Source organism: Lemur catta, chromosome 9 (assembly GCF_020740605.2).
Source record: "Lemur catta isolate mLemCat1 chromosome 9, mLemCat1.pri, whole genome shotgun sequence".
NCBI lineage: Eukaryota > Metazoa > Chordata > Mammalia > Primates > Lemuridae > Lemur > Lemur catta.
In genome coordinates this window covers 22,983,578-23,004,911 of record NC_059136.1, presented here as the reverse complement: position 1 = coordinate 23,004,911, position 21,334 = coordinate 22,983,578, and the positions used below count along the sequence as shown (strand labels likewise).

The 21,334-nt window shown below is 61.5% G+C and overlaps 2 protein-coding genes across 8 annotated transcripts in view; one reads left to right on the top strand and one right to left on the bottom strand.

Moving 5' to 3' along the window:
* The window catches only part of HSF1 (heat shock transcription factor 1), a 30,432-nt gene extending 27,264 nt beyond the window's left edge, over positions 1–3,168 (top strand). Inside the window, exons 7-14 of one of the 4 annotated variants that reach the window (XM_045561208.1) lie at positions 13–109; positions 197–375; positions 466–753; positions 1,246–1,332; positions 2,100–2,205; positions 2,277–2,342; positions 2,430–2,499; positions 2,584–3,168. In XM_045561208.1, the coding sequence (XP_045417164.1) occupies positions 13–109; positions 197–375; positions 466–753; positions 1,246–1,332; positions 2,100–2,205; positions 2,277–2,342; positions 2,430–2,499; positions 2,584–2,789 (1,099 nt within the window). In that variant the 3' untranslated portion in view covers positions 2,790–3,168. The remainder of the gene's footprint in view (positions 1–12; positions 110–196; positions 376–465; positions 754–1,245; positions 1,333–2,099; positions 2,206–2,276; positions 2,343–2,429; positions 2,500–2,583) is intronic. The other 3 variants (XM_045561209.1, XM_045561211.1, XM_045561210.1) reach the window with 3 other exon arrangements.
* Positions 3,169–4,947: 1,779 nt separating this feature from the next.
* On the bottom strand, positions 4,948–15,348 carry DGAT1 (diacylglycerol O-acyltransferase 1). Of its 4 annotated transcripts, XM_045561215.1 has the most exons (18): positions 15,274–15,344; positions 9,873–9,960; positions 7,809–7,882; positions 7,637–7,677; positions 7,450–7,535; positions 7,314–7,366; positions 7,055–7,160; positions 6,853–6,954; positions 6,681–6,755; positions 6,501–6,604; positions 6,372–6,410; positions 6,247–6,288; positions 6,125–6,169; positions 5,934–6,046; positions 5,787–5,852; positions 5,616–5,703; positions 5,461–5,523; positions 4,948–5,340 (listed from the first exon to the last, which is right to left on the bottom strand). In XM_045561215.1, exons 3-18 carry the CDS (start codon positions 7,863–7,865, stop codon positions 5,185–5,187), a joined length of 1,236 nt encoding a protein of 411 aa, XP_045417171.1. In that variant the 5' UTR covers positions 7,866–7,882; positions 9,873–9,960; positions 15,274–15,344; the 3' UTR covers positions 4,948–5,184. The 4 variants fall into 4 exon arrangements, with proteins under 4 accessions (XP_045417171.1, XP_045417169.1, XP_045417168.1 ...); XM_045561213.1 differs by lacking the exon at positions 7,809–7,882 and having other exon boundaries at positions 5,937–6,046; positions 14,869–15,348; XM_045561212.1 differs by lacking the exon at positions 7,809–7,882 and having other exon boundaries at positions 14,869–15,347.
* Between the last annotated feature and the right edge of the window lie 5,986 nt (positions 15,349–21,334).

Here is a 21,334-nt window from a genome sequence, read left to right as displayed (position 1 = left end):
CCTTCCCTGCAGCCCCCTGATGTTGAACGACAGCAGCTCGGCACATTCCGTGCCCAAGTATGGTCGCCAGTACTCCCTGGAGCATGTCCACGGCTCAGGCCCGTACACGGTGAGCACCAGGCGCTGTGGGACGGTGGCCAGCGGGGTGGTGTGGCCACAGCATAAGCCGCATTTGGCCTCCTGCCTTTAATTGCAGGCTCCATCCTCGGCCTACAGTGGCTCCAGCCTCTACCCCCCAGAAGCTGTTGCCAGCTCCGGACCCATAATCTCCGACATCACCGAGCTGGCCCCCGCCAGCCCTGTGGCCTCCCCAGGCGGGAGTGTAGACGAGAGGTGGGGGCCACGTCACCCCCAGCCCTCTCGTCCCCCCACTAGGCGAGCCCCTGTGGGCCCAGGGCGGAGTTGGGAGTGGGGTGGGGCCAGCCGGGGCTCCTGCTGACATGTCCCCACCCCGCCCCTGTCCAGGCCCCTGTCCGGCAGCCCCCTGGTGCGTGTCAAGGAGGAGCCCCCCAGCCCGCCTCGGAGCCCCCAGGTGGAGGAGGCGAGTCCCGGACACCCGTCCTCTGTGGATACCCCCTTGTCCCCGACTGCCCTCATTGACTCCATCTTGCGGGAGAGCGAGCCCACCCCCGCCTCGGCCACAGCCCTCACAGATGCCGACACTGGAGGCCACACAGACGCCAGGGGCCATTCCCCCTCACCCCCGCCCACCTCCACCCCTGAGAAGTGCCTCAGCGTAGCCTGCCTGGACAAGTGAGTGCTGCCCACCCCAGCCCTGGGCTCTAGCTCAGACCATCCTGGGGGGCTGCATACAAGGTGGCCAGCAAGGCAGGACCCCCACCCTGAACCCCGGGCCTTCGGGCTCAGGGGTTGCTGGGGCGAGGAGGGGCAGACCTGGCCCCCAACCTTGACCTCAGAGCTTGGGGCTCGGGAGGGAGATGGCTACCAACCAGGTCACCCCACATCCCCAAATGCCACAGGGACCAAGGTGCGTGGCAGGGCAGGCTGGTGGCACCTGCCCAGGTGTCCTGGGAATACCTGCTCTCTCAGCTGCCCTTGCTGCTGCTATCACCCTTTCTTGTGACAGGGTCCTTGCAACTGTCATGCCGCCCAGATGGGTGCAGGAGATGGTGAGCAGGCCCAACCCCTCAGGCCTTGCCTAGAGGCTGAGCGAGCGAGGACGGGCACAAAGCCTGCCCAGCCCCCGCCTGCAATGGGGGGGGCTTTTGTCTTTGTATCTTGCAGTTTGGCTCGCACTCCACAGATGTCAGGGGTCGCCCGCCTCTTCCCTTGCCCCTCCTCTTCCTCTCTGCATGGCCGAGTCCAGCCAGGGTTAGCGCTGACCCCACTGGGGAGGGAGGAGGGCTCTGCCAGAGCTCGGGCCCCTCCCACAGCCACGGACCAGACCCCAGCCTGGACATGAGCCCTGGGCCCTGCCTGATGAACAGCATCCCAGGCCCCTCTGCGTCTGGGGAGGGCCACCAGGTGCCAGGCCCTCACTGACAACCTGGGCACAGGCTATTGGCCCAGGTCATTGTGACAAGGACAGGCCCCAGTCTTGGCCACTGCAGCAGGCAGGATCTGGGCTGCTGTGCTGACTGACCTTCCTCTCAGTGAGTGGTGGCCCTGCAGCATCTCCAGGAGCCTCCTGGCTTCCTGTCCCACAGCCCAGGTGCACCTGGTGGCCCAGGACCTTCCCGGTCACGGCCACCAGACCCTGGGTCTCGCCCCCACAGTAGCACCAGGGGAGGGGCTGACTGACCCACACAAAGCACAGCTCCCTGCCCGCCTCCTCACTTGGTCTTCTAATGCAACAGCAAACCTCATCAGGCCTGAAGAACTGTACCTGACATCCTATTTCTAGAGCTGAATCGCCTCACAGGCCCACACCTGCTTGCCATGGTTGGAGAGCACAGAGCTCACCACTGCCTTCTGGGCCATCCACACATACACTGTCCCCCTCTAGCCCATGCTAGGCATCCAGAGGGACCCCACCCCCAGGGAGAGATTACAGCCATGGGGAGCCCTTTTCCAGTGGGAGGGCATCTGGGTGGGGGAGCCTCGGGCACTGGTTCACCTGCCCACTCATCCTGGGCCAGGAACGAGCTCAGTGAACACTTGGATGCCATGGACTCCAACCTGGACAACCTACAGACCATGCTGACCAGCCACGGCTTCAGCGTGGACACCAGCGCCCTGCTGGATGTGAGTCCGCCCCTGCCCCAACCCTTCCCTGCTCACAGGCATGACACTGACTGCCCTTCCTCCTTCGACAGCTGTTCAGCCCCTCAGTGACTGTGCCCGACATGAGCTTGCCTGACCTTGACAGCAGCCTGGCCAGCGTGCGTAGGCAGGCGGGGGCAGGGGATGGTGGGGGGATAACCTGTGGGAGCTCTTACTCCACAGTATATACCCCCTCCACCCTGTAGATCCAGGAGCTCCTGTCTCCCCAGGAACCCCCCAGGCCTCTCCAAGCCGAGAACAGCAGCTCTGACTCAGGTGAGCCACACCCCACATCCCGCTCCCCACCCATACCCCCACCTCCTCCCCAGCCCACCGCCCTGACCCCACCACACCCTGCAGGGAAGCAGCTGGTGCACTACACGGCGCAGCCCCTGTTCCTCTTGGACCCCGGCTCTGTGGACACTGGGAGTGGAGACCTGCCGGTGCTCTTTGAGCTTGGAGAAGGCTCCTACTTCTCCGAGGGGGACGACTATGCAGATGACCCCACCATCTCCCTGCTGATGGGGTCTGAGCCTCCCAAAGCCAAGGACCCCACTGTGTCCTAGAGGCTCCAGGAGGGGGCCAGCCGGCTGTGGCTTGCCCAACCCCCACCTCCCAGTGCAGGGCTGGTCCTGGGGAGGCAGGGCAGGCTTGTAGCCCTGGGGCACCACAGTTCAGCACCATAGCCCCAGTGTGGGCAGAAAGAGGGGCTTGGGGCTGGGCAGTGCCTGTGGTCAGGAGTGAGAGTCCCACGGGCCTGCCCATCTGCCTTCTTCACAGCCACACTTGGACTGACCCTGCAGGTTGTTCATAGTCAGAATTGTATTTTGGATTTTTACACAAGAGCCCCCTTTCCCTTTCCATAGAGATATACAGATATATACACACAGGTGGACAGATGGATGGACGAGACAGGCAGAGATCTATAAACAGACAGGCTCTACACTGTGGCCTCCTGTGTGTTTCTCCTGTCCAAGGGACAAAGGGGTGTGTGATGAGCAGGGCAAGGCACAAGTCACAGAAGGTCTTGGCTGAGGTGGCCGCCTTGGAGGGGGGCAGATGCCCACAGCACCCTGTGTTCACCTGACTCCCCAGGGCAAGAGTGTGCCCACAGCCCTTTATTGAGGGGCCAGGGAGTCCCTAGTTGTCAGCTGAGCCACCAGGACCCCCTTCACAAAGTATTTTCACTCAGGGACAGGGGGCTGCATCTTCCCACAGAGCCAACACCCTGAGTGCATCAGTGCAGGAGCCGCCTCCTATTGCTTCAGGGGTTCCACAGGGCCTAGTGGAAGAAGGGGAAGGTGCCCAGATGGTCTGATGTGGCTGGTGGAGCAAACCCTGTCTCTGGGTCAGCCTTGGCCACTGTTCTCATTTTAGCAGCTTCTTACTCTGGCAGTGACAGCTTGTTCTGGAATGCCACTGGCAGAGGGTGGGAGGGGCCAGGGAGGTGCTGCCTTCACAGGAGTAGTGGGAAGGCAGGCCCACCCCTCCCAGAGTACCAGTAGCCTGCCCTCCCATGGCAGCACCGTGGCAAGTCTGTGGTCCGGCAGATTGGTGGTGGGCAGGACAGTGCAGCCTAGACCTGCACTGCGGGCTCCTCAGACACCTGCCATATTGGGCCACAGTTGCAGGTCTGGGGGCACACTTTGCCTGGTACAGCCCAGGGGATCCCAATCAAACAGACAGCCCACCAAGATAAGCTGGGAAGAGGGACCTGGGACTGCCCCCACCTCTGCTACCAAGATGATTTCCTCTGTCCAGTTCAATGGGTTGCAGGGCCTGGGAATGAAGTGTCCTTTTAATGGCCATAGTCAGGGCTGTGTCTGGACTGCCAAGCTCAGTGCCAGAAGAGGTGGGGGGAGAAGAGCCCCAAGGCCAAAGGCAGGCCCAGCCCTGGGGGAGGACAGCCTGGAGCCACTGGGCCCAGGGCCCCCTACTCTCCAGGCCCTCTGTGCCAGGTGAAGGGGCAGCCTGGCCTCAGAAGGCACAGTCAGTGCACAGGGTGGCGTCCTGAGGGAAGGAGTCCCTATCTGAGCCCAAGGGGTTCAGAGTCCCCTAACCCTGGGGATGTGATCCCAGGGCCCTGCCCCAAGCCCATCCCCAGATGAGCTGCAAATGGACACAGCCATCGTGACCTCTGCAGCCTCCTGGCCCCCCAGACCAAAGTCAGAAGGGCCCTGGAGGCTGCCCCAGGCAAGGCCCACTTCTAGCAAACCCTGAACATGCCCTGCCCAAGCTGAGGATGGGCCCAATTTGGCCAAGCAGGCTCATGCCCCACTGGGAGCCACAGGACACTGGGCACCCCCCCCCCCCCAGCAGGCACAGCACTAGCACCAAAGTCTGACCTGAGCTGAGCTTTTCTGAGCAGTGGGCTTATGTGGGGCACTGGGACCTACCTGGCCATGTCCCCAGCCATGCAATGCTCCGTTGGCTGTGCCCTGCCCCGCCACAGCAGAGCAGCCTCTCCCACCCATCCCAGCAGGTATTAGGCAGCTCAGCTCGTGGGCACACAGGGCAGCACCCAGCTGGGCCAGGGTGGTATGGAGAGGCCAATGGACCCCAACCCTCCTCCAAGAGCACCAGGGCCAGGCAGTCTGGGGAACAAAAGGGTCTTCTAGCACCTCCTGGAGCAGCTGTCCCCACAGCTCTGACACTGACCCCCCCCCCAATGGGTGTGACCATTCTTCCCACGAGCCCTCCAAACCCCTGGCAGACTAAGGGAGGTCACTGGACAGCACTTTATTGATACCCTCAGCCCCTGGGGCAGGGTCAGCACAGACTCCCAGCCAGCATCTGCCTGGTCTGCTGCCACCATCCCTAAGGGGTACAGGAAGGAGCCCCACAGGGGCAGAGAGGCCTCCCAGGGCAGGAGGATGATGCCACACAGCCAGGCCCCTAGCTGCAGCACTGGAGGCCCAGGGGAAGGTGGGCTGACTCTGGCCATGGGCAGCGAGGAGTGGGTCAGGCCACTGCTGTTGGGGCCTCGTAGTTGAGCACGTAGTAGTCATGGACATACATGAGCACAGCCACTGGCTGCCCGATGATAAGTGTCAGCCACACAGCCGCGTTGCCATAGTTGCCCCGGAAGAAGCGGCCTACAATCCAGGCCAGTGGGATCTGGGGACATGTGGGACCAAGGTCAGTTGGCCACGGTGACCACAGGGAGGGCTGCTCTTGGGCCCCAGGGCTCAGGCAGTGGGAAGCAGGCGGGTTGGCGGCCACGTGTGGGTTGCTCACCTGAGCCATCATGCCCGTGAAGGCCCAGAGGCGGAACATTCGCAGGGGGATGCTCACCAGGTACTGGGGCAGGAGGGAGAGGGGGTGTCAGCTGTGCCCCATGTGGGCCACACCCCTGCCCAGAGATGAGGCAGGATACCCTGCAGAGCACTGACCTCGTGGAAGAAGGCCGAGGCCAGGAACACCCCTGTCCTAGCCATCCACTTGCTGCTGCCCCGTCGGAGCATGGGCTTATAGAAGTGTCTGCAGAGGAAGGGGGCCGTGGGAAGGGGCCCAGGCCCACAGCTCCACCCCACCTCCCACACACACGCACATACACCACCCACCTGAGGCACCACTTGTGCACGGGGATGTTCCAGTTCTGCCAGAAGTAGGTGACGGACTCGGAGTTCCTGGGAGTAGAGAGACGACAGGGTTATCAGAGCACACCATGGCCCACCCCAGCTCCCAGGGGCACCCTCAAGGCTATCCACCACCAGTCTCGGTAGAACTCCCGGTCTCCAAACTGCATGAGCTCAGCCACGGCGTTCAGGCAGGAGTGGAAGAGCCAGTAGAAGAAGATGAGCCAGATGAAATGGTTGGGGACCTGTGGGGAAGGGACTCCAGGTTCCAGAACACCCTGCCACTGCTCCCCCATCCCCCTCCCCCTGCCCAGCACACTTACCGCCAGCTTCAGGAGACGCTCAATGATGCGTGAATAGTCCATGTCCTATGGAGACAGGCTCCCTCAGCCGGCCACAGCCTCTGCCCGCCCACCCCAGCCACAGGAAGGCCTGGGCCACTCACCTTGAAGGGTTTCATGGAGTTCTGGATGGTAGGGACCATCCACTGCAAAGGAGGGTGCAGCATCAGCTCCCACCTGTACCACGCCACCCTACCCCACGCCGTGCCACCTGCCCCATCCCCCTTACCTGCTGGATGAGCCCCACCTGGAGCTGGGTGAAGAACAGCTAGGCGAGGAACCAGAGCAGATGGCTGAGTCCCCAGATGGCCCCGAAGGCCCCTCAGTCCCCAGTGGCCCCCCCAGCCCCCAGCCTCACCATCTCAAGGAGTCGTCGCAACAGAAAGCGCTTCCGAATGCGGGGGGAGCGGGGAAAGTTGAGCTCATAACACAAAGTAGGGGCAAAGAGGAAGTAGTAGAGATCTGGAATGGGAGGGAAGGAGCTGGCACCAACACAGGCCAGGCTGGCCCCCAGCCCCACCCACCACAAGGTCCTCACCACGGTAGGTCAGGTTGTCCGGGTAGCTCACAATGTGCTGGGCAGCAGCCCCGCCAGCCTTCTTTCCTGAGGGGGCTAGGAGCAGAGCAGAAAGGAGGGAAGGGATGGAATTGTGCTACTGCCCAGCCTGGCGTCACAAGCAGCCCTAGCCCCTGGGCAGCCAGCCCCTCACCAGCCTTGGCTTTGGCACTGCGGCACCACAGGTTGACGTCGCGGTAGGAGTAGAGCTTGAGGAAGAGAATGGTGTGCACCATCAGCGCCAGCACGGAGCCCACTGCAGGAGAGGAGGGCTCAGGTCTCCACAGGGTCCACGGCCAGACACCGCACCTGTGGCTGGCCCAGGGCAGATGGGATGGGGTGGGAAAGGGGCACACCTGGAGTAATAGATTCAACCAGCAAGGCCACGGCCGCCGGGAAGCTGAGAACAGTGGCCAGGTTGGCTATGTGCAGCAGCAGCCCCGCCTGCTCCGTCAGGGCACCCTGTGGGAGTCGGGGCAGGGAGCCAGAGTACTCAACCAGGGCCCCCACTCCCTGGGTGAGGGCCACCTGGGAAGCAGCTCCTCCCAGGAAGGCAGCAGCAGTGAGGAGAGCTGACTGGCAGGTCCCCAAGGGCTGTGGCAGGATGGTGCTTACCACCGACAGGCGCTTCTCAACCTGGAACGCAGCCACAGCAAAGACGTTGGCCACTGAGAACAGAAGCACCAGAGGGCAGGTTCAAGGCCAAGCGAGTCTGGTCCCCACCCAAGGCCCTCCTCAGAGCCCAGCTCACCAATAACTAGGCACAGGGCAGGCCAACTATAGGGGTCCTTCAGGAACAGAGACACCACCTGGATGGGGTCCACCAGGATGCCATACCTAGGAGTGGAGGCATGAAGGCCTGAATTGGGCGGGGCCTGGGGACAGGACCTGAACAGGTGGTGACTGGGGTGGGACCAGGACATGGAGAAGGTACTCACTTGATGAGGTTCTCCAAAAATAACCGCGCATTGCTCAAGATCTACACAAGACAGGAGAGCACAGCCCCATTAGTCCTGACTACAAGGCACCCCACCTCAGCACCACTGGGGACAGGAGCCCCCAACCTACACCCAGCTCTGTCTGGTCTTTATGCCAAGCTCCCAGACTCACCACACACCTCACGCCACACCGGTGCAGGGGCAAGGGGAAGGTCTTCCTTGGCCCCATCACACCCCTAGAAGGGCCTGCATGGAGGGAACCAACCTTACTACCAGGCACCTCCAACGCCTGCATCTCCAACAGCAAAAATAGACCTGCTATGCAGCAGTGCTTGTCCTCACTAAGCAAGTCAGTGAGGAACCTGAGGCTCACCCTACAGCCAGCCACCACCATGGTAACAGCCCCAAAGCCCAAGCCAGCCCAGGGAGGACTGTCCACAGCCAAGCCCCAGGGAATCAGGCCCTCTAGGTGGCCCAGGCTGAAGGGGAGTTGCCCACCCTTGCCCAGTGCACCACCCTGCCAGCCAGGCCAGTCTTGGCAGTGCTCAGCTGTGTGGCAAGAGGTTATAGCACGAAAGTGTAGGCAAGGCTGTGGGGTAGGAGGTGGTTGGGCCTGGAGCACCCCCTGGGCACATGCCCTGCCCAGCCTTGGCTGCCTCCTGCACCCCCTAAACTCCAGGCTTGCTTCACGGCAGCTCTCCATGGACTGAGCCCCCATCAAGACAGGGTCCTGGCTCCAGCCTGGGGCTGGGCCCTCAGCCTCCTGCCAGGACAAGGAGTTCCTCACCTATTTCACAAGCATCACCAACACCTCCATGAACATGGTGGTGACAAGTGCCATGGAAAAGCAGTGCCACCAAGGGAACACTGGTTCTTGCCTAGGTGGTCAGGGAAGGCTTCATGGAGGAGGAGACTACTTCAGAGACACAGGGGCCACTGCCCCACCTCTCCCAGCTGCAAGGCTAACGAGTGGGCCTCCTCCCCAGACACATGTGGACCCACATCATCCACTGCACAGTGTGGCCTCTCCTGAGAGCCCACAGCAGGCAGGAGCCAGAGCTGCTGATGGGCAGTGGCCCCTGCAGGCCTAGGCCATAGAGGAAACATAGCAAGGAGCCTGGAGCCCAGAGCCAGAAGTAGGGAAAGGCTTCACAGCTGTGCCAAAGGGCCAAGCAGCCCCAACAGGTTCTAAGAGAATGGACAGTGCTGCCTGGCTTGCCAAGACCCAGCCTGGGCCAGGAACAGAACACATCTCCTGAGGGATAGGCTAGCACCAGGCCCACTGTCCTCTTGCCCAGCCAGCTTCTCACCCACCAGGTCTCATGGCCCCCCACAGCTGGCCAAAGCCCAAGGCCCTCTCCAGGCCAAGGATGCTGGGAGCCCCAGACACCCCCTGGGAACCTCCCAGGACCACAGGCTGGGGGCATGGGTATACATGGAGCCAGTACCACACAGGCACCACACCCAACAGAGACCACGTCTGGGTGAGGGTCAAAGGCCTCAGGCCATAGGCTGGGCCCAGACAAGCCCTTGCCCCCAACCTCCCCACAGGCTGCCCCTTTGAGCCCTAGACTCCAACTGCTTCTGGGGTGGGGCTCCCAGGCCCATCCCCACAAAGTGCCAGTGGGAACCAGGCCCCAGAGGCAGCAGGCCTTGGACATGGCACAGGACTCAATCCAGCTGCCTTCCTGGAGGGCTCCTAGGACCCAGGGCTGAAGGAGAGGGGCCAGCAGACCTGCAGAGCAGTGGCCAGGCCTGCCAGGGCTCTGCATCCACTAGGGCCATATGGAATAGCACAAGAAAACTCTTCTTACATACCCTGGCAGGGAAGCCTCGTACCCACAGTGTTCCCTCCACAGCCCCACCACCCAGGGCGAGCCTCACCTCCTCCTCCCTGCCCTCCCATGGGGCCTGTGCCCCCCAGCACAGCTCACAGCACACAGGCCTCAGGCCCTCACACTACCATCTGCAGGGCTCTCCTGGGATCCAGCAGGGAGCATCAAGTATGTGACCACTGCAGGGAGCGCCACCACATCTCCTCCCAGCAGCCCAGTGCAAGGCCACATGGAGACGCAGCCTTCTTGAGGCAGCTGCAGCATGCTCCGTGTCCCCCAGCCCATGTGGACTCCAGCCCCAGCACCCTGGGGGACAGAGCCTGTTCCCAAGTGAAGGCCAACTTGAGGTAGAGCCCCACCTAGCCACAGGTAGACCTGCTCCCAGACACCATCCTACTCACCAGCATCACCACACACCAATTCAGGATGCCACGGTAGTTACTGAAGCCACTGTCGGAGCTGAACAAAGAATCCTGCAGGCGATGGCACCTGGCAGTGCAGGACACAAGCACCCTGGTGAGCAGATGCCCCAGCCCCTCACTCTGGGCCAGAGCTGTGATCCACGCTCCCACCCCAACCTTCTCTTCTGCCCACACACCCCATGCCCCATTTACAAGCAGGAGGAGGAGCTAGGCAGGGCCATACCAGAGGCTGGCAAAGCTCTCAGGACTCCCCAGAGTCTGCCCCTCCAGGCAGCAGGAAAGGGCATGTCACAGGCAGGAGCCTGGCTAGCCCTGCCCTGCCTAGCCCAGGCCTGGACTTGCATACCCCAGGCCAGGAGCCCAACCTGGCCCAGGGATCTGTGGGCCCACCAGGCCCCACCAAGCACAGCTGAGACAGAAGGGTGAGGGGCGAGTCCCCCAGCTTGGTTGCCATCCCGCCACCCAGAGAGCCAGAGGGTCCCCAACACAGCCCAAAGAGCCTCCTCCCCACACTTGACCACACAGGCCCAAGTGGGCAAAGAAACCCAGGCCAAAGGGCAGCCAAGCATCCAGCCTGACGGGCACCTTCCTGGGTACAGGGACTTGGCCTTCATGTGCTTGTGTGGCCTCCACTTGTTTTTAAAAAGTGATAGGCTGGGCACGGTGGCTCATGCCTATAATCCTAGCACTCTGGGAGGCCGAGGTGGGAGGATCACTCCAGGTCAGGAGTTTGAGACCAGCCTAAGCAAGAGCGAGACCCCATCTCTACTAAAAATAGAAAGAAATGATCTGGACAGCTGAAAATATATAGAGAAAAAAATTAGCTGGGCATGGTGGCACATGCCTGTAGTCCTAGCTACTTGGCAGGCTGAGGCAGAAGGATTGCTTAAGCCCAGGAGTTTGAGGTTGCTGTGAGCTTGACGCCACGGCACTCTAGCCTGGGCAACAGAGCGAGACTCTGTCTCAAAAAAAAAAAAAAAAGTGATAGCCTGTCCCAGTTCAACCACAGGTAAGTGCTGCCTGGGCTGAGGGGGTTGAGAGGAGTCCACTGGGGCCTCCAGCAGAGACAGGCACCCTCTGTGATCTCCCACCCAGTGTGGGGCAGTGGGGAGGCGAGCAGACCGTGCTTATCCTCAGGGAAAGGCAGAGGTGGAAAAGGGCACCTGGCCCAGTGGAGGAGCTGCAAGGACAAGGACAGCAAGAGCAAGACCAGACCACACAGCCCAGGAACCAGCACTGGCTCACTCAAACCAACTGGAGCCCCACTTCACCTCCAGCTGCTGTGCCACCAGGAAGCCACACGTAGCATTGAGCAAGGCCTCAATTTTGTAAGAGGAAAGACCCAGGGCCCCCTTCCCTCCCATGCATGTACATCTCTGCCTCAGAGCCGTGGGCAGAGGGAATGAGCCTGGGAGCAATGGCAGGAGCCCTGTGACACAGACGTCCACTCAGGATTGTCCCTGCCTCAGTTCCCAGATGCAAGCTGGCTAAGGTTGGAGTCAGCAGTCAGATGGCCCCGCCTAGGAAGCAAGGGGCCAAGGAGACTGAAGAGCAATGCCAACAGGCCTGACCTTTGTCCTCCAGACCAAGGTCTGCACAGCACTTGTCCCATCTATACCTACATAGCTCCTGGACCCGGCCACACTAGCCCACAGCACCGCCAAGCTGGTAGAAGGATGGTTGCACCTGTCCTACCCATCTAGGCTGGAGCATCAGGACAGGGCAGCTCTACCCCAACCCCAGCCCCTGCCATTGTCCAATTGCCTCTCCCAGCTGCAAGACTGAGCTTTCTGCATCTACCCACCAGGTCTAGCCTGGACCACAAGGTGAGGCTGTGGTCTCCATCTAAGCCCTCCCCTCCCTGAGTCTGCACCCATCTTTCTGACTGACCACTGCCCTTGGTGCATCTCCCCAGACTACACCTGCCCCACTTCCCCAGGAGGCTGGGTATACATGCCCCTCAGAGCCCCAGTACCCTGAGGCAAGCAAGGGTATGAGGCACAGCTTCCTAGAGAGAACAGACCAGGCCTCCCCACTGCCCTCCCCCAAGTTCAAGCCCATTTGCTTTCAAAAGAACTATCTCAAAGCCTCCTGGTTGGCCTCTCTGTACCATGACCTATCAACTGTCTTCACATCACCATGCTGTTCCACAACAGTGGCACCTCTGACCCTTTCAGGCCACTAAGGAGACCATGCTGGCTTTCTTAGTGCCCATCTTCAAGATGGAAACAAGAGTAGGGAAACGGTACTGCTTTCCAAAGCTAAAAGCTTTTCTAGGTCCCTTCTGATGGATTCCCAAGGCTTTCCTCAACCTACCCACATCCAGCCTCAGGTCCTCCACAGGCCTCCTGACCTGCCCCAACCCCAGGCAGCACCACCACTGCACAGCCTCAGCCCATGCTGCCCCTCCCCCAACAGGTCAGAGGCCCCTGACCCAGGGGAGGAGATCCCCATCTGCCAATGCCCGAAGAGCTCCAGGCTTGCCAGCAAGGCCAGCAGCAAGTGAGCTAGAGGGCAGGCCAGCAACTGACCCACACAGGGAGGCAGGATCTGGCCAGCCATGCCTAGAATGCTTTTGTCACCCTCTCACCTACTAGAGGACCTGCTCGTGCCTCTGTGCCTTCCAGCTGTCCTAGACCCCCTCCCCAGGCTGAGAGGACATAGAGCAGCCCACCCTCCCTCCCTCATGCAGCCCCCAGGTCCACCCAGCTAGTAGGATCCTCTCACTCAACCTCACATCAGCACTAGGAGGTAGGCACATGCCTATCCCCATGCTCCTATGCCAAGGTTCAAAGTAAGCCCAAAGGCACAGCCCCCAAGTGTGGGCCACACCTGGGGACCACACAGTCCAGCACCAGGGCCAATCAGAGAGAGGAAGAGGACAGAGTGCCAGCTCCCTTCCCAGCTGCCACCTCCTCCCTACTTTCTCTGTGTTGACCTCTGGGCTGAGTCCTAGGGTGTAAGGTGGTTGGGGCAGGCTCCCCAGACCTCACAGACCCTGATGGAGAGACAGACAGAAAGAGGACACCCTAGGAACAAATACGTTGGGAAAAGCTGGAAACCAGAAGGGAGGGCCTGTGAACTGAGAGCCAGCAAAAGTGTGCAAACAGTTTGGAACAGATGGGTCAGGCAGAACAGGAAGAGGAGCCCTCTGCTTCCTGCCTCACAGCCTCACCTTGCCATAGGACCAGAAGAAATGAGCTCACACCCAGAGCCCAGGCTAAGGTGAGCAGGAAGAGTCAGGGAGGGGAAGAGGCCTGGAGCTCAAAGAGTAACGAGGAATGGGGAGAGGAAAGGCTGGGCTAGGCCAAGAGCAGCAACAAGCAGTTGTAAGAAGGGAGGCAGGAGGGTGACAAGGGAGTGAGCTAGAGTCTGCATGACCCAGAAGCAGATAGATCAGCTGGCTCACCCTCCAGTCCCAGGAAGGCCCTACCTTGGCTATCTCAGATCCCAACAGCAGGGACAGGGACTCACCCAGCCTCTCTCACAAGCCTTGTACCCAGCCCCACACCCCCAGAAGCACAGAAAAGGCTTACTGGTCAGTGAAAAGGAAGAAAGTGACTGCTCTCTCCTGCCTATCCCAGAGTGGCAGCTTCACCCAGATGTGGAAACCCCCATCTCACACAAAAGGACCTTGATCCCACCCTCCTGAGGCCATGCTAGCCATCCCCTACCTCCTAGAGAGAGGGCAACTCCTTTTCAGGCAGGAGGTGCCTGGACCAACCTCGCTCAGCACCACCCCAGGCCCCCAGCAAGCAAGCACCCTCTCAGGAGGGCCACCCTCCTCCCCAGTGGCACCTTCATAGCCTCCTTGCCCGACCTTTGTCCATACTGTTCCACGCCTGCATCATGCCGAGGTTATCTTATCTCCCAGGTGAACTGTGAGCACCCTGAGAACCGTGAAAGTGCCTGCACCCCAGCTGCCCTCCCCTAATCCCTCCCCACAGTGCCCAGTGAAGAAAGCCTCTGTTCTTGTTTACTGAGAGAGCAAATCCACACCAACCAAATGACCAATTGCCTACTTCTTCCTTGATAACCTCTGGCCCTTCAGCTGCTCCCTCAGCCAAAGGCCCTGAGAGCCCCTGGACCAGGGTGAAAGCCAGAAAGAAGGGCTGGAGGGAGGCAAATGGATTGCTCTGGGCCAGCTTGGAGGAAGGGCCAATGTCCAGGCAGGCCAAGCCCTCCCCATCAGCATGGTTCATTCCCCCCACCCATTCCTGTCAGTCATTCAGCTAAACAGGGCACCCACCTGCAGGTGGGTCCACCTCAAACCCCTCCTCCTGAATACCCCAGACAGGGGATAAATGTCCTAATACAAGACCCAACTTTCCGTTCCTACAGCAAGCACTTGTTCTGGCAACACAAGCAGGCCAGCCTAACGACTCAATGGGGGATGAATGAGCCATGTAGCCACCCTTGGAAGGGCCTGCAAGCAAAAAAGCCTCTTACATTGCCCCTTCCCCTGTCCTCAAAAAGACCTGGGCTACTGTCCTCTGGGAGCTGTCCCTACCCTCAAGGCACCCCTCATAGCCCTCAGAAGAGACCTTTCATCACAAACTGCCCGGATCCCATCTAACTCCTTCCAAAGAAAAGGACACCGTCCAGGCCCAGGACCGGACCCGGACTAGCCCTCCGAGTGCCCAGGCTTCCAGCTCACCCCTCGGAAAGGACCTCAGGACCCACCTGAGGGAGGATGCAGAGACCCAAATGCGTCTGGAAGCAGGGCAGCTGCCGGCTCCCCTCTCTCTGCCTGGCCAGCTCCACACCTCCACCTCGGTGACCTTGGCAGGTGATCCTCCCCTCCAAGCCTCAGTTTCCCCGCAGTGCCCAAAGGGCACACAGGTCCCCACTTAGTACGGACCCCAGGTTCTCGGACTCAGAGCTCGCGCTGCTTCGGCCACTCCCGGGGAACCAGGAAAGAGTCGCGGGGTTCAGGGTCACAGGGTCAGAGGTTAGGGGTCAGGTGCTCCGCTACCTCAGCTCCAATTGGCTGCTGCCCACATTGGTGACTCCGTCCTTGTCCGGGGCCGGGGCGTCCCCCCCAGCGCCCACGTCAGGGCCCGCCGCCGCGTCCCGCGCCTCCTCTTCCACCGCCGCAGGCCCGCCGCTGCCGTGGCTCGAGGGCCGCGACTCCGTCCTCCGGCGCCGGGAGCCGCCTGCGCCGCTGCGGTCGCCCATGGCCTCAGCCCGCACCCTGCCGCGGCCAACTCGTGGCCCGCCGGGCTTGCAGTGCCAGAGGCCCGCGACCCCGCTTCCCAACCCTAAGCAACGGCTGCCGCCGCCCCACGCCGGCCGCCGTAGCCCACGCGCCCGTTCCTCCGGCCCTCCAAGCCCGCCCGCGTTACGCCCGCACGCCTGAGGAACCAAAGACGCTTCGCACCGGAGCCGCTAACTGGCGGACGACAGCCGTGTGTGTCCATTTGTAGTCCACAGGCCGACCTGAGGCGGGGCCTGGGGCGGGGGGAAGGACGCGCGGCGCAACCTGGGAGCCGTAGTCGCCGCGGGCGTGTCGCCGCAGAGCACCCTGGGAGCCGTAGTCGCCGCTGGCGGGCCGGCGCAGAGCACCTTGGGAGCCGTAGTTGTTCGCGTGGGCCGGGGCTGCGGGCAGCTTGTACGCGGCCGGATAGTGGATCTGCTCCCTGCGTCGTCCTACGGTCTTTGCGAAACACGTCCAAGGTTTTGCCCGGCTCCACGGAGCCGGGCGGATAGCCTGAGGGTCTGCGCCGGCCCCAGGCTTCCTGGCAGCTGCGCGCTTCACCTGACCTCTAGCCTGCCCGTTGTCCCACTTCTGTAAACACAGGGTTTCGTTGTTCCTCAGCCCAGGCGAGTCGTTTGGAGATGTTGATTATTTATGAAACGCCTCTTGCGCTACTGTCCAGCTGTTCGGGGCCGCTGTCCGCAGCAGCTCGCGTCACCGCCACCCAGCGCGATGGTTTCCGCGCGTGCACCTTGCAGTAACTGCCGCCCCTGGAGTGGTGATGCTCTGTGAACCCTCTAGCTACCAGGGCAGGAATCTGCTTTTCTTCGACTTAGGGGGCCTTCAGACAAGGGCCAAGTGAGAGATTCAAGTGGGAAAAGTGCCCCAGGCCCGGCGTCACTGGGACACCCGCCCTGCGTGCCGCCTCCGGGCTCTCCACCTCTCTGCCTATGGGGCCTGTCGTGCATAGGACAAGGATGCCGGCCCCTTCACAGGGAGTAGTCCGCCAATTTGCAGGGCCTCCAAGCTTCCAACTCGAGCCAGCCTCTCCAAGATGTCAGGAGCCTGGGGTGCCAGATCTCCCGGGACGCCAAGGCTTCTGTGAAATTGCACGGCCTGTACAATCGCCCTGTTGTTCAATGAAGCAACTAATCAACCGTAACAGCAACATGGTGGAGCTCAGGAGACGCAAGTCTGTCTCCCACCTTTGCCTGGCATACGTCTTAACAGGGCGTGGAGTGCGGACATTCTGGGCCTCAGATGCTGAAGTTCACTGGGGACTAAGACCTGGTTTACCCAGAAACACCTCGATTCCTCTGGGGTGAGCAGGCCAAGAGGCGCCTCTCTGGAAGCAAACTGAGGGACTCAGCCTGAGGTCTGCAGCTTCTCCTGTGGACCTGTCACAGCCTTCCCGCTGAGCTCAGCCTCTTTCCACCACCTTCACCAACAGGTGGCCGGTAGGGCTGCCCACCCCCCTGGTGACACATTCCTCCTGACATAACCATCTTGAGTTGATGCCAGCCAGGGCATCAGGCAAGCTGGGGCTACCAGAAAGGTGTCTTCGTGTAGCCTGCTAAGGGGGGCCGTTCTGAGTGGGCCGGAGAGCTCCTGGCCTCACGCATGGGCCTGGGTGGATCAAGACCAGTCCAGTCTTCTACCCAGTCTCCCAAAACGTTTGTCTGTGCATTGCAGTCGCTGGCAGAACGTGCTCTGTGGCTAGGCCTGGGGCAGGCTGGGCTATGCCTTTCTGAGAATGTACTGACCCCAAAAGGAGACCAGGCAGAAGAGTGTCCCTTTGGAAGCCTAGAGCATAGGGGTGAGCCATAAGGGCTCTGCCATCCCCTCTTCCACACCTTCTCCCAGGCAGCGAGTGCGAGCCTCCTTCCGACGCGCGCCCACGTGTCCCCTTGCGCGCTTTGGCCATACCACCCTTCAATACAGAACCTAGAACCAGAGGACCATCGCAGGCTGTCACACCGATGGGCGGAGGAAAAGATTGACGGTTCAGCCTGCCAGTAAGCCCAGAGAGACCGAGCCCACAGGCCAATGAGAAGTGAAGGGTCGCGTTGGAGACGGCTGCCTGCGACCCCGTCCCGCTTCAAACCGGTCAGCCGGCAAGTGGCCGGGGCAGTGAGGCGGCCAGAGAGTGGACCCGGGCCACCAGGGAGGATGGGTCGGGCTGAGCGGGAAGAGCAGGGCCGCGAGCCAATGGGAAGGCACCGGCTCTAATCACACCAATGAGCGAGAGCGTCGGTACTGACGGCAACGGCGGGGGCGGGACCTGCAGCCGAGAGGCGGGGCCCGGGCAGGCTAAGAGGAGAGTGACGCCTGGCACAGCCCCAGTACCCCGGGATCCAGGGTGAGGTGCAGCCTAGGAATCCAGGGAAGAGGCGAAAGGTCGGGGTAGATGAGATTGGCTGGGAACGAAGGTGTGCGTGGTGGGGTGGGTCTGGAAAGCACGGTGAGGATCTCCCGGCTGGGCGCTGCAACAAATGAGCGGGCAGAGGCTGGGGCGAGGAGACTTGCAGACCTGGTGGGATAAAGGGCTGGGAGGGGGTTGGGGTTTAGAAGGGATCTTGGGCTTACCCTAGGGCAGAGGGGCCGTGGGTGGGCCAAGGAGGCCTGTGAGGGACACGGCCAGCAGGGAGAGTTCATGGGCAGTGATGGTCAGCAGCCTGTGCCACCCATTCTCTAGGATAGAAAGTTGCGTCCACGGATGAGAGGAATGGGGGGTTGAGCTCATCCCAGGTCTCAGGGAGGCCGCGTCCACCCTTCCACCCCCAACACCCATCAAAATTCTGGAGAAGCAGAAAAAAACAGTTGCTGTGGAGTCCTTCAGAAAGGAGTGAGCGGTTAGGAGCCTTCCTCCCTGCCACTGCCACCTGCCAAGGTGGGTAGAATTTGGGGGCAGAGCTTATGTCAAAGGCAGCCCTGGGATCCTTTAGCCTTAGACAAGCTGTTTGTCTCCCAGAGGCTCAGATTCCTCATCTCCAAGTAGGGCTATGATGCCTCCCCAGCCCACAGACAGTGAAAGTGAAGAGTGCCTCTGCAGGAGGCTTTGGCCACCGACCCCTACCGGTACCAGGCATGCCTTCACACCTGCCATTGTTATCGCTGGCAGTGCTCTCCAGAAGGGGGCATTCACCCCATCAGAGCCCCCTCCAAACAGCAGGCCCACAGGCTATAACCTGCTGCAGAACTGGCTCCCCTGCTCTCCACCCCAATGGAGTCTGGGCAGACCTGTCCACAGGGTGTGGGCAGCTGTGCTGGCCCTGGGCTTAAAGCTGACCTGGTTTGACCATATGTGCCCCAAAACTTTGGGCCTCTCAGCTCACCCTGGTTACCAGGGGCCATTGCTAGTTCCTGCCCCTCTGCTCTCTCAGCACAGCCCCACCTCTCATCTCAACTCTATTCTTCCTGTCTGGAGCCCTTGGGCTATGGGTGGCTACAGAAGCCTATGTGCCCTCTGGGCACCTCCTCCCTGGAACTGGTCCAGCCCAGCTGTCCATGCAGGCCCCCTCAGACAGTGGGCGCCCATAACCTGGAAGCCTGGGGGTCAGAATGTGGGTATCAGACCACAGGGAGGAGCCAGAGCTCTAATCCTCTGCCATCCCCATTTCTTAGAACAGCATCTCAGAGAGCTCACTTGTGGCTGTCAGGCCTGCCAGGGCAGCAAAAGCCCCTACATGGAGGGTGGTGTAGAGTGGAGGCACCCCAGGCTAGGGGGCTGCAGCCCCTGCTATACCTACTCTGGCCATTCTAGATTACCCTTGAGCTGAGCCTGACTTTGGACTGGAGACTGGAGACCCTTAGTGACCAATTCTTGGAACAGAGCAGATTCACCTGCTCCTGGGGAAATGCCAACTGCTTTGCTCCCCAGTGGAAGAAGAGAGCCTTCTTTGGAAAAGCTGCCACATTGACGCCTGCAAGCTGCCAGCCTCTGTACTGTGGCAGGACTGGGAAGATGCCCACAGGCCCCCCAGCAGTGCAGCCCAGCCCAGGACACATCAGCCCAACAATCCAAATTCTATCAAGAGTGGCATTTATTCTCCTCGTGGAGGTGCGGCGCTCCGGGGAGCTGGTGCTATTGTGCTTAGGAAGGAGGTCTGTCCGTCCGTCCGTCTGTCTGGCCGGCCCGGCCCCAAACGGGGGCGGAACAGGGGCGCGGCCCGAGTAAAAATCCCGGCCAGTTCCGGGTGGGAATATGTACAAGGCGGCGGGGCGCAGGCGGGGGTGGGGGCGGGGCAGGCCGGCGGCCACAGCCCCCACCCGAGGGCCCCCGTACCTCGGGCCCTACTTGTAGAATCAGTACAAAATAGGTGCTACCTAAACGTTCCTTCTACCTGAATTCGCTAAGTCGGTTATTGTGCTGCTTAGTTATGGGGGCGGGAAAGGGCCCATGGCTTTCCACGGCGGCGAGATGTGAGGGGAAGTGGGAGACCCTGGTGGGCCCATGGCCCTCAGGCCTTCTCCCTAGGTAGGTAGACGGGAGAGTGGAGTGGGGTGGGGTGGGGGCGCCTGTGTGTGTGTGTGTATGTGTGTGTGCATGCAGCACAGGTGGGCAGGGCCCAACTTGGGAGCTGTGTGGGCACCACGCCTGGTTGTGTAGGGGTTTGGATGTGGGCCCACGGTGTCCCCCTGTCGGGGCAGCCAAGCTGGGTGCTGGGGATGAGGCTGGCCACATCACATATTCAAGCTTGCTCCTTTTTCTCTTGCCAGGGCCCTGCCCCTGGCCGGACACAGCAGAGCCGCGTTTCCAGGGGATCAGAAGACTGGACCCCTGTATGGGCAGCTCTGGTGGCTGGCGCTGGGCCCTGGGGCCCTGGTTCTGTCACCTCAGCTAAGACCAAAAGGCCCAAGTCAAAGGTAGACCCCAACTGCGCCCAGCAAGGACCGGGCTGAGGTGGAGAGGAGTAGGAGGGGACCGTCTGAGCCTAGGGACCTGGTCTGTCTGCATGGGCATCCTTCCCTGGCCCACCCAAACCTGTTGCCACCTGTCTTGCACACGCACCTCCCCGAAGGTCACCGCATCCCTGGCGGACTCAGCAATGGGCCTGGCACATATTAGGTGCCTAATGAACGGTCGGAGAATAATGGATGACTGAAGGAGGGATCGTGGGTCCAGCCACCCCACCCCCGCCCCCAGAACCAGTACACCCGCCGGGCTCTGCCGTGGGGGGGCAGGGAAGGGGGAGGAAGAAAGTCTGCGCGGCCGGCCCCGCGCAGCGTCCCTGATCTAGGGGCCTATGGGGTGGATGGGGCGAGGGGATACCTGATTCTCAGTAACTCTAGAGGCGGCGGCAGCTTCGCATGCAGTGCGCATTATTGCTCTATAGTCGGCATCGGACTACCTAAAAGGGAGAGGGAGCGGGCAGCCCCGGGTAGGGTCGGGAGGAGGGGTGGGGCTGCATGCAGTGACGTCACAAAGGCGGCGGCCAATGGGGCGGGCCCTTGGGGCGGGGGTCGCCGCCGAGGCTTTGGCATAGACGGGCGAAAGTTGGCAACCGAGTGGGGGCGGGGCCTGGGTCTCAGGGGAGGGACCGGCCTCTGAGAGGCGGGGCCTGAGGCTCCCTAGAGGTGCCCAGCTAGGAGCAGGCCTCAGGGGCGGGGAAAGTAATCCTGGACATCCCAAGGCCCGGGCGTCGGCGGGAAGGATGGGGGGGTTCAGCGCCCCCTCCCTGACCCGAGTGCAATCCGTTCATAAATTAAACGTACAAATACAGAAAGAAACCCGACGCGTCCGCAACCCCCCCAGGGGGCTTTACCCGCAAAGCGAATACAGAAAGATGTGCAGAGGGCAGCACCCAGGCCTGCCTGCTGGGCCCCGGGAATCCGTCCTCCAACACCGAATGCCCGGGGTACGAGGGAGGGAGCCCCGGGGCAGGGCGGGAGCGGGGTCTGAGGAGGTCGGATAAGTCCATGCGATTCGATATGTGTCATTATTATTCGTTATGGAGGACAGCGCCCGGGAAGCTGGGCTGGAAGAATTCAGATTTGGCAGAGGATGCGAGGCGAGGGTCGGGGGGGCGGCTCGGACTGAGGCCCCAGAAGCAACCCGAAGGAGAGGGGTGCCGCCGTCCGCTCCCCTCCCCGATCCCAACGCGTCTAACACTCCCGGGAGTTCTGCGAAGACTGCGCGGGGGTGGGGGGCAGGAAGGCCTCTGCAGGCCCGCCCCTCTCCTGCTCCTCCCCTGGCCTGCTGCCGGGGAGGGACCGGCTCCCTGGACGTCTGGGCCGCAGGCCG

What these genes read in the sequence shown, in the direction of transcription:
- DGAT1 (XM_045561212.1), bottom strand. Translation starts at nt 15,071, where the DNA reads ATGGGCGACCGCAGCGGCGCAGGCGGCTCCCGGCGCCGGAGGACGGAG. An exon ending in AGGTGGGGCTCATCCAGCAG is followed by an intron (nt 6,289 to 6,371) that starts GTAAGGGGGATG and finishes CCTCCTTTGCAG; the next exon opens with TGGATGGTCCCTACCATCCA. An exon ending in TCACGGGCATGATGGCTCAG is followed by an intron (nt 5,341 to 5,460) that starts GTGAGCAACCCA and finishes ACATGTCCCCAG; the next exon opens with ATCCCACTGGCCTGGATTGT.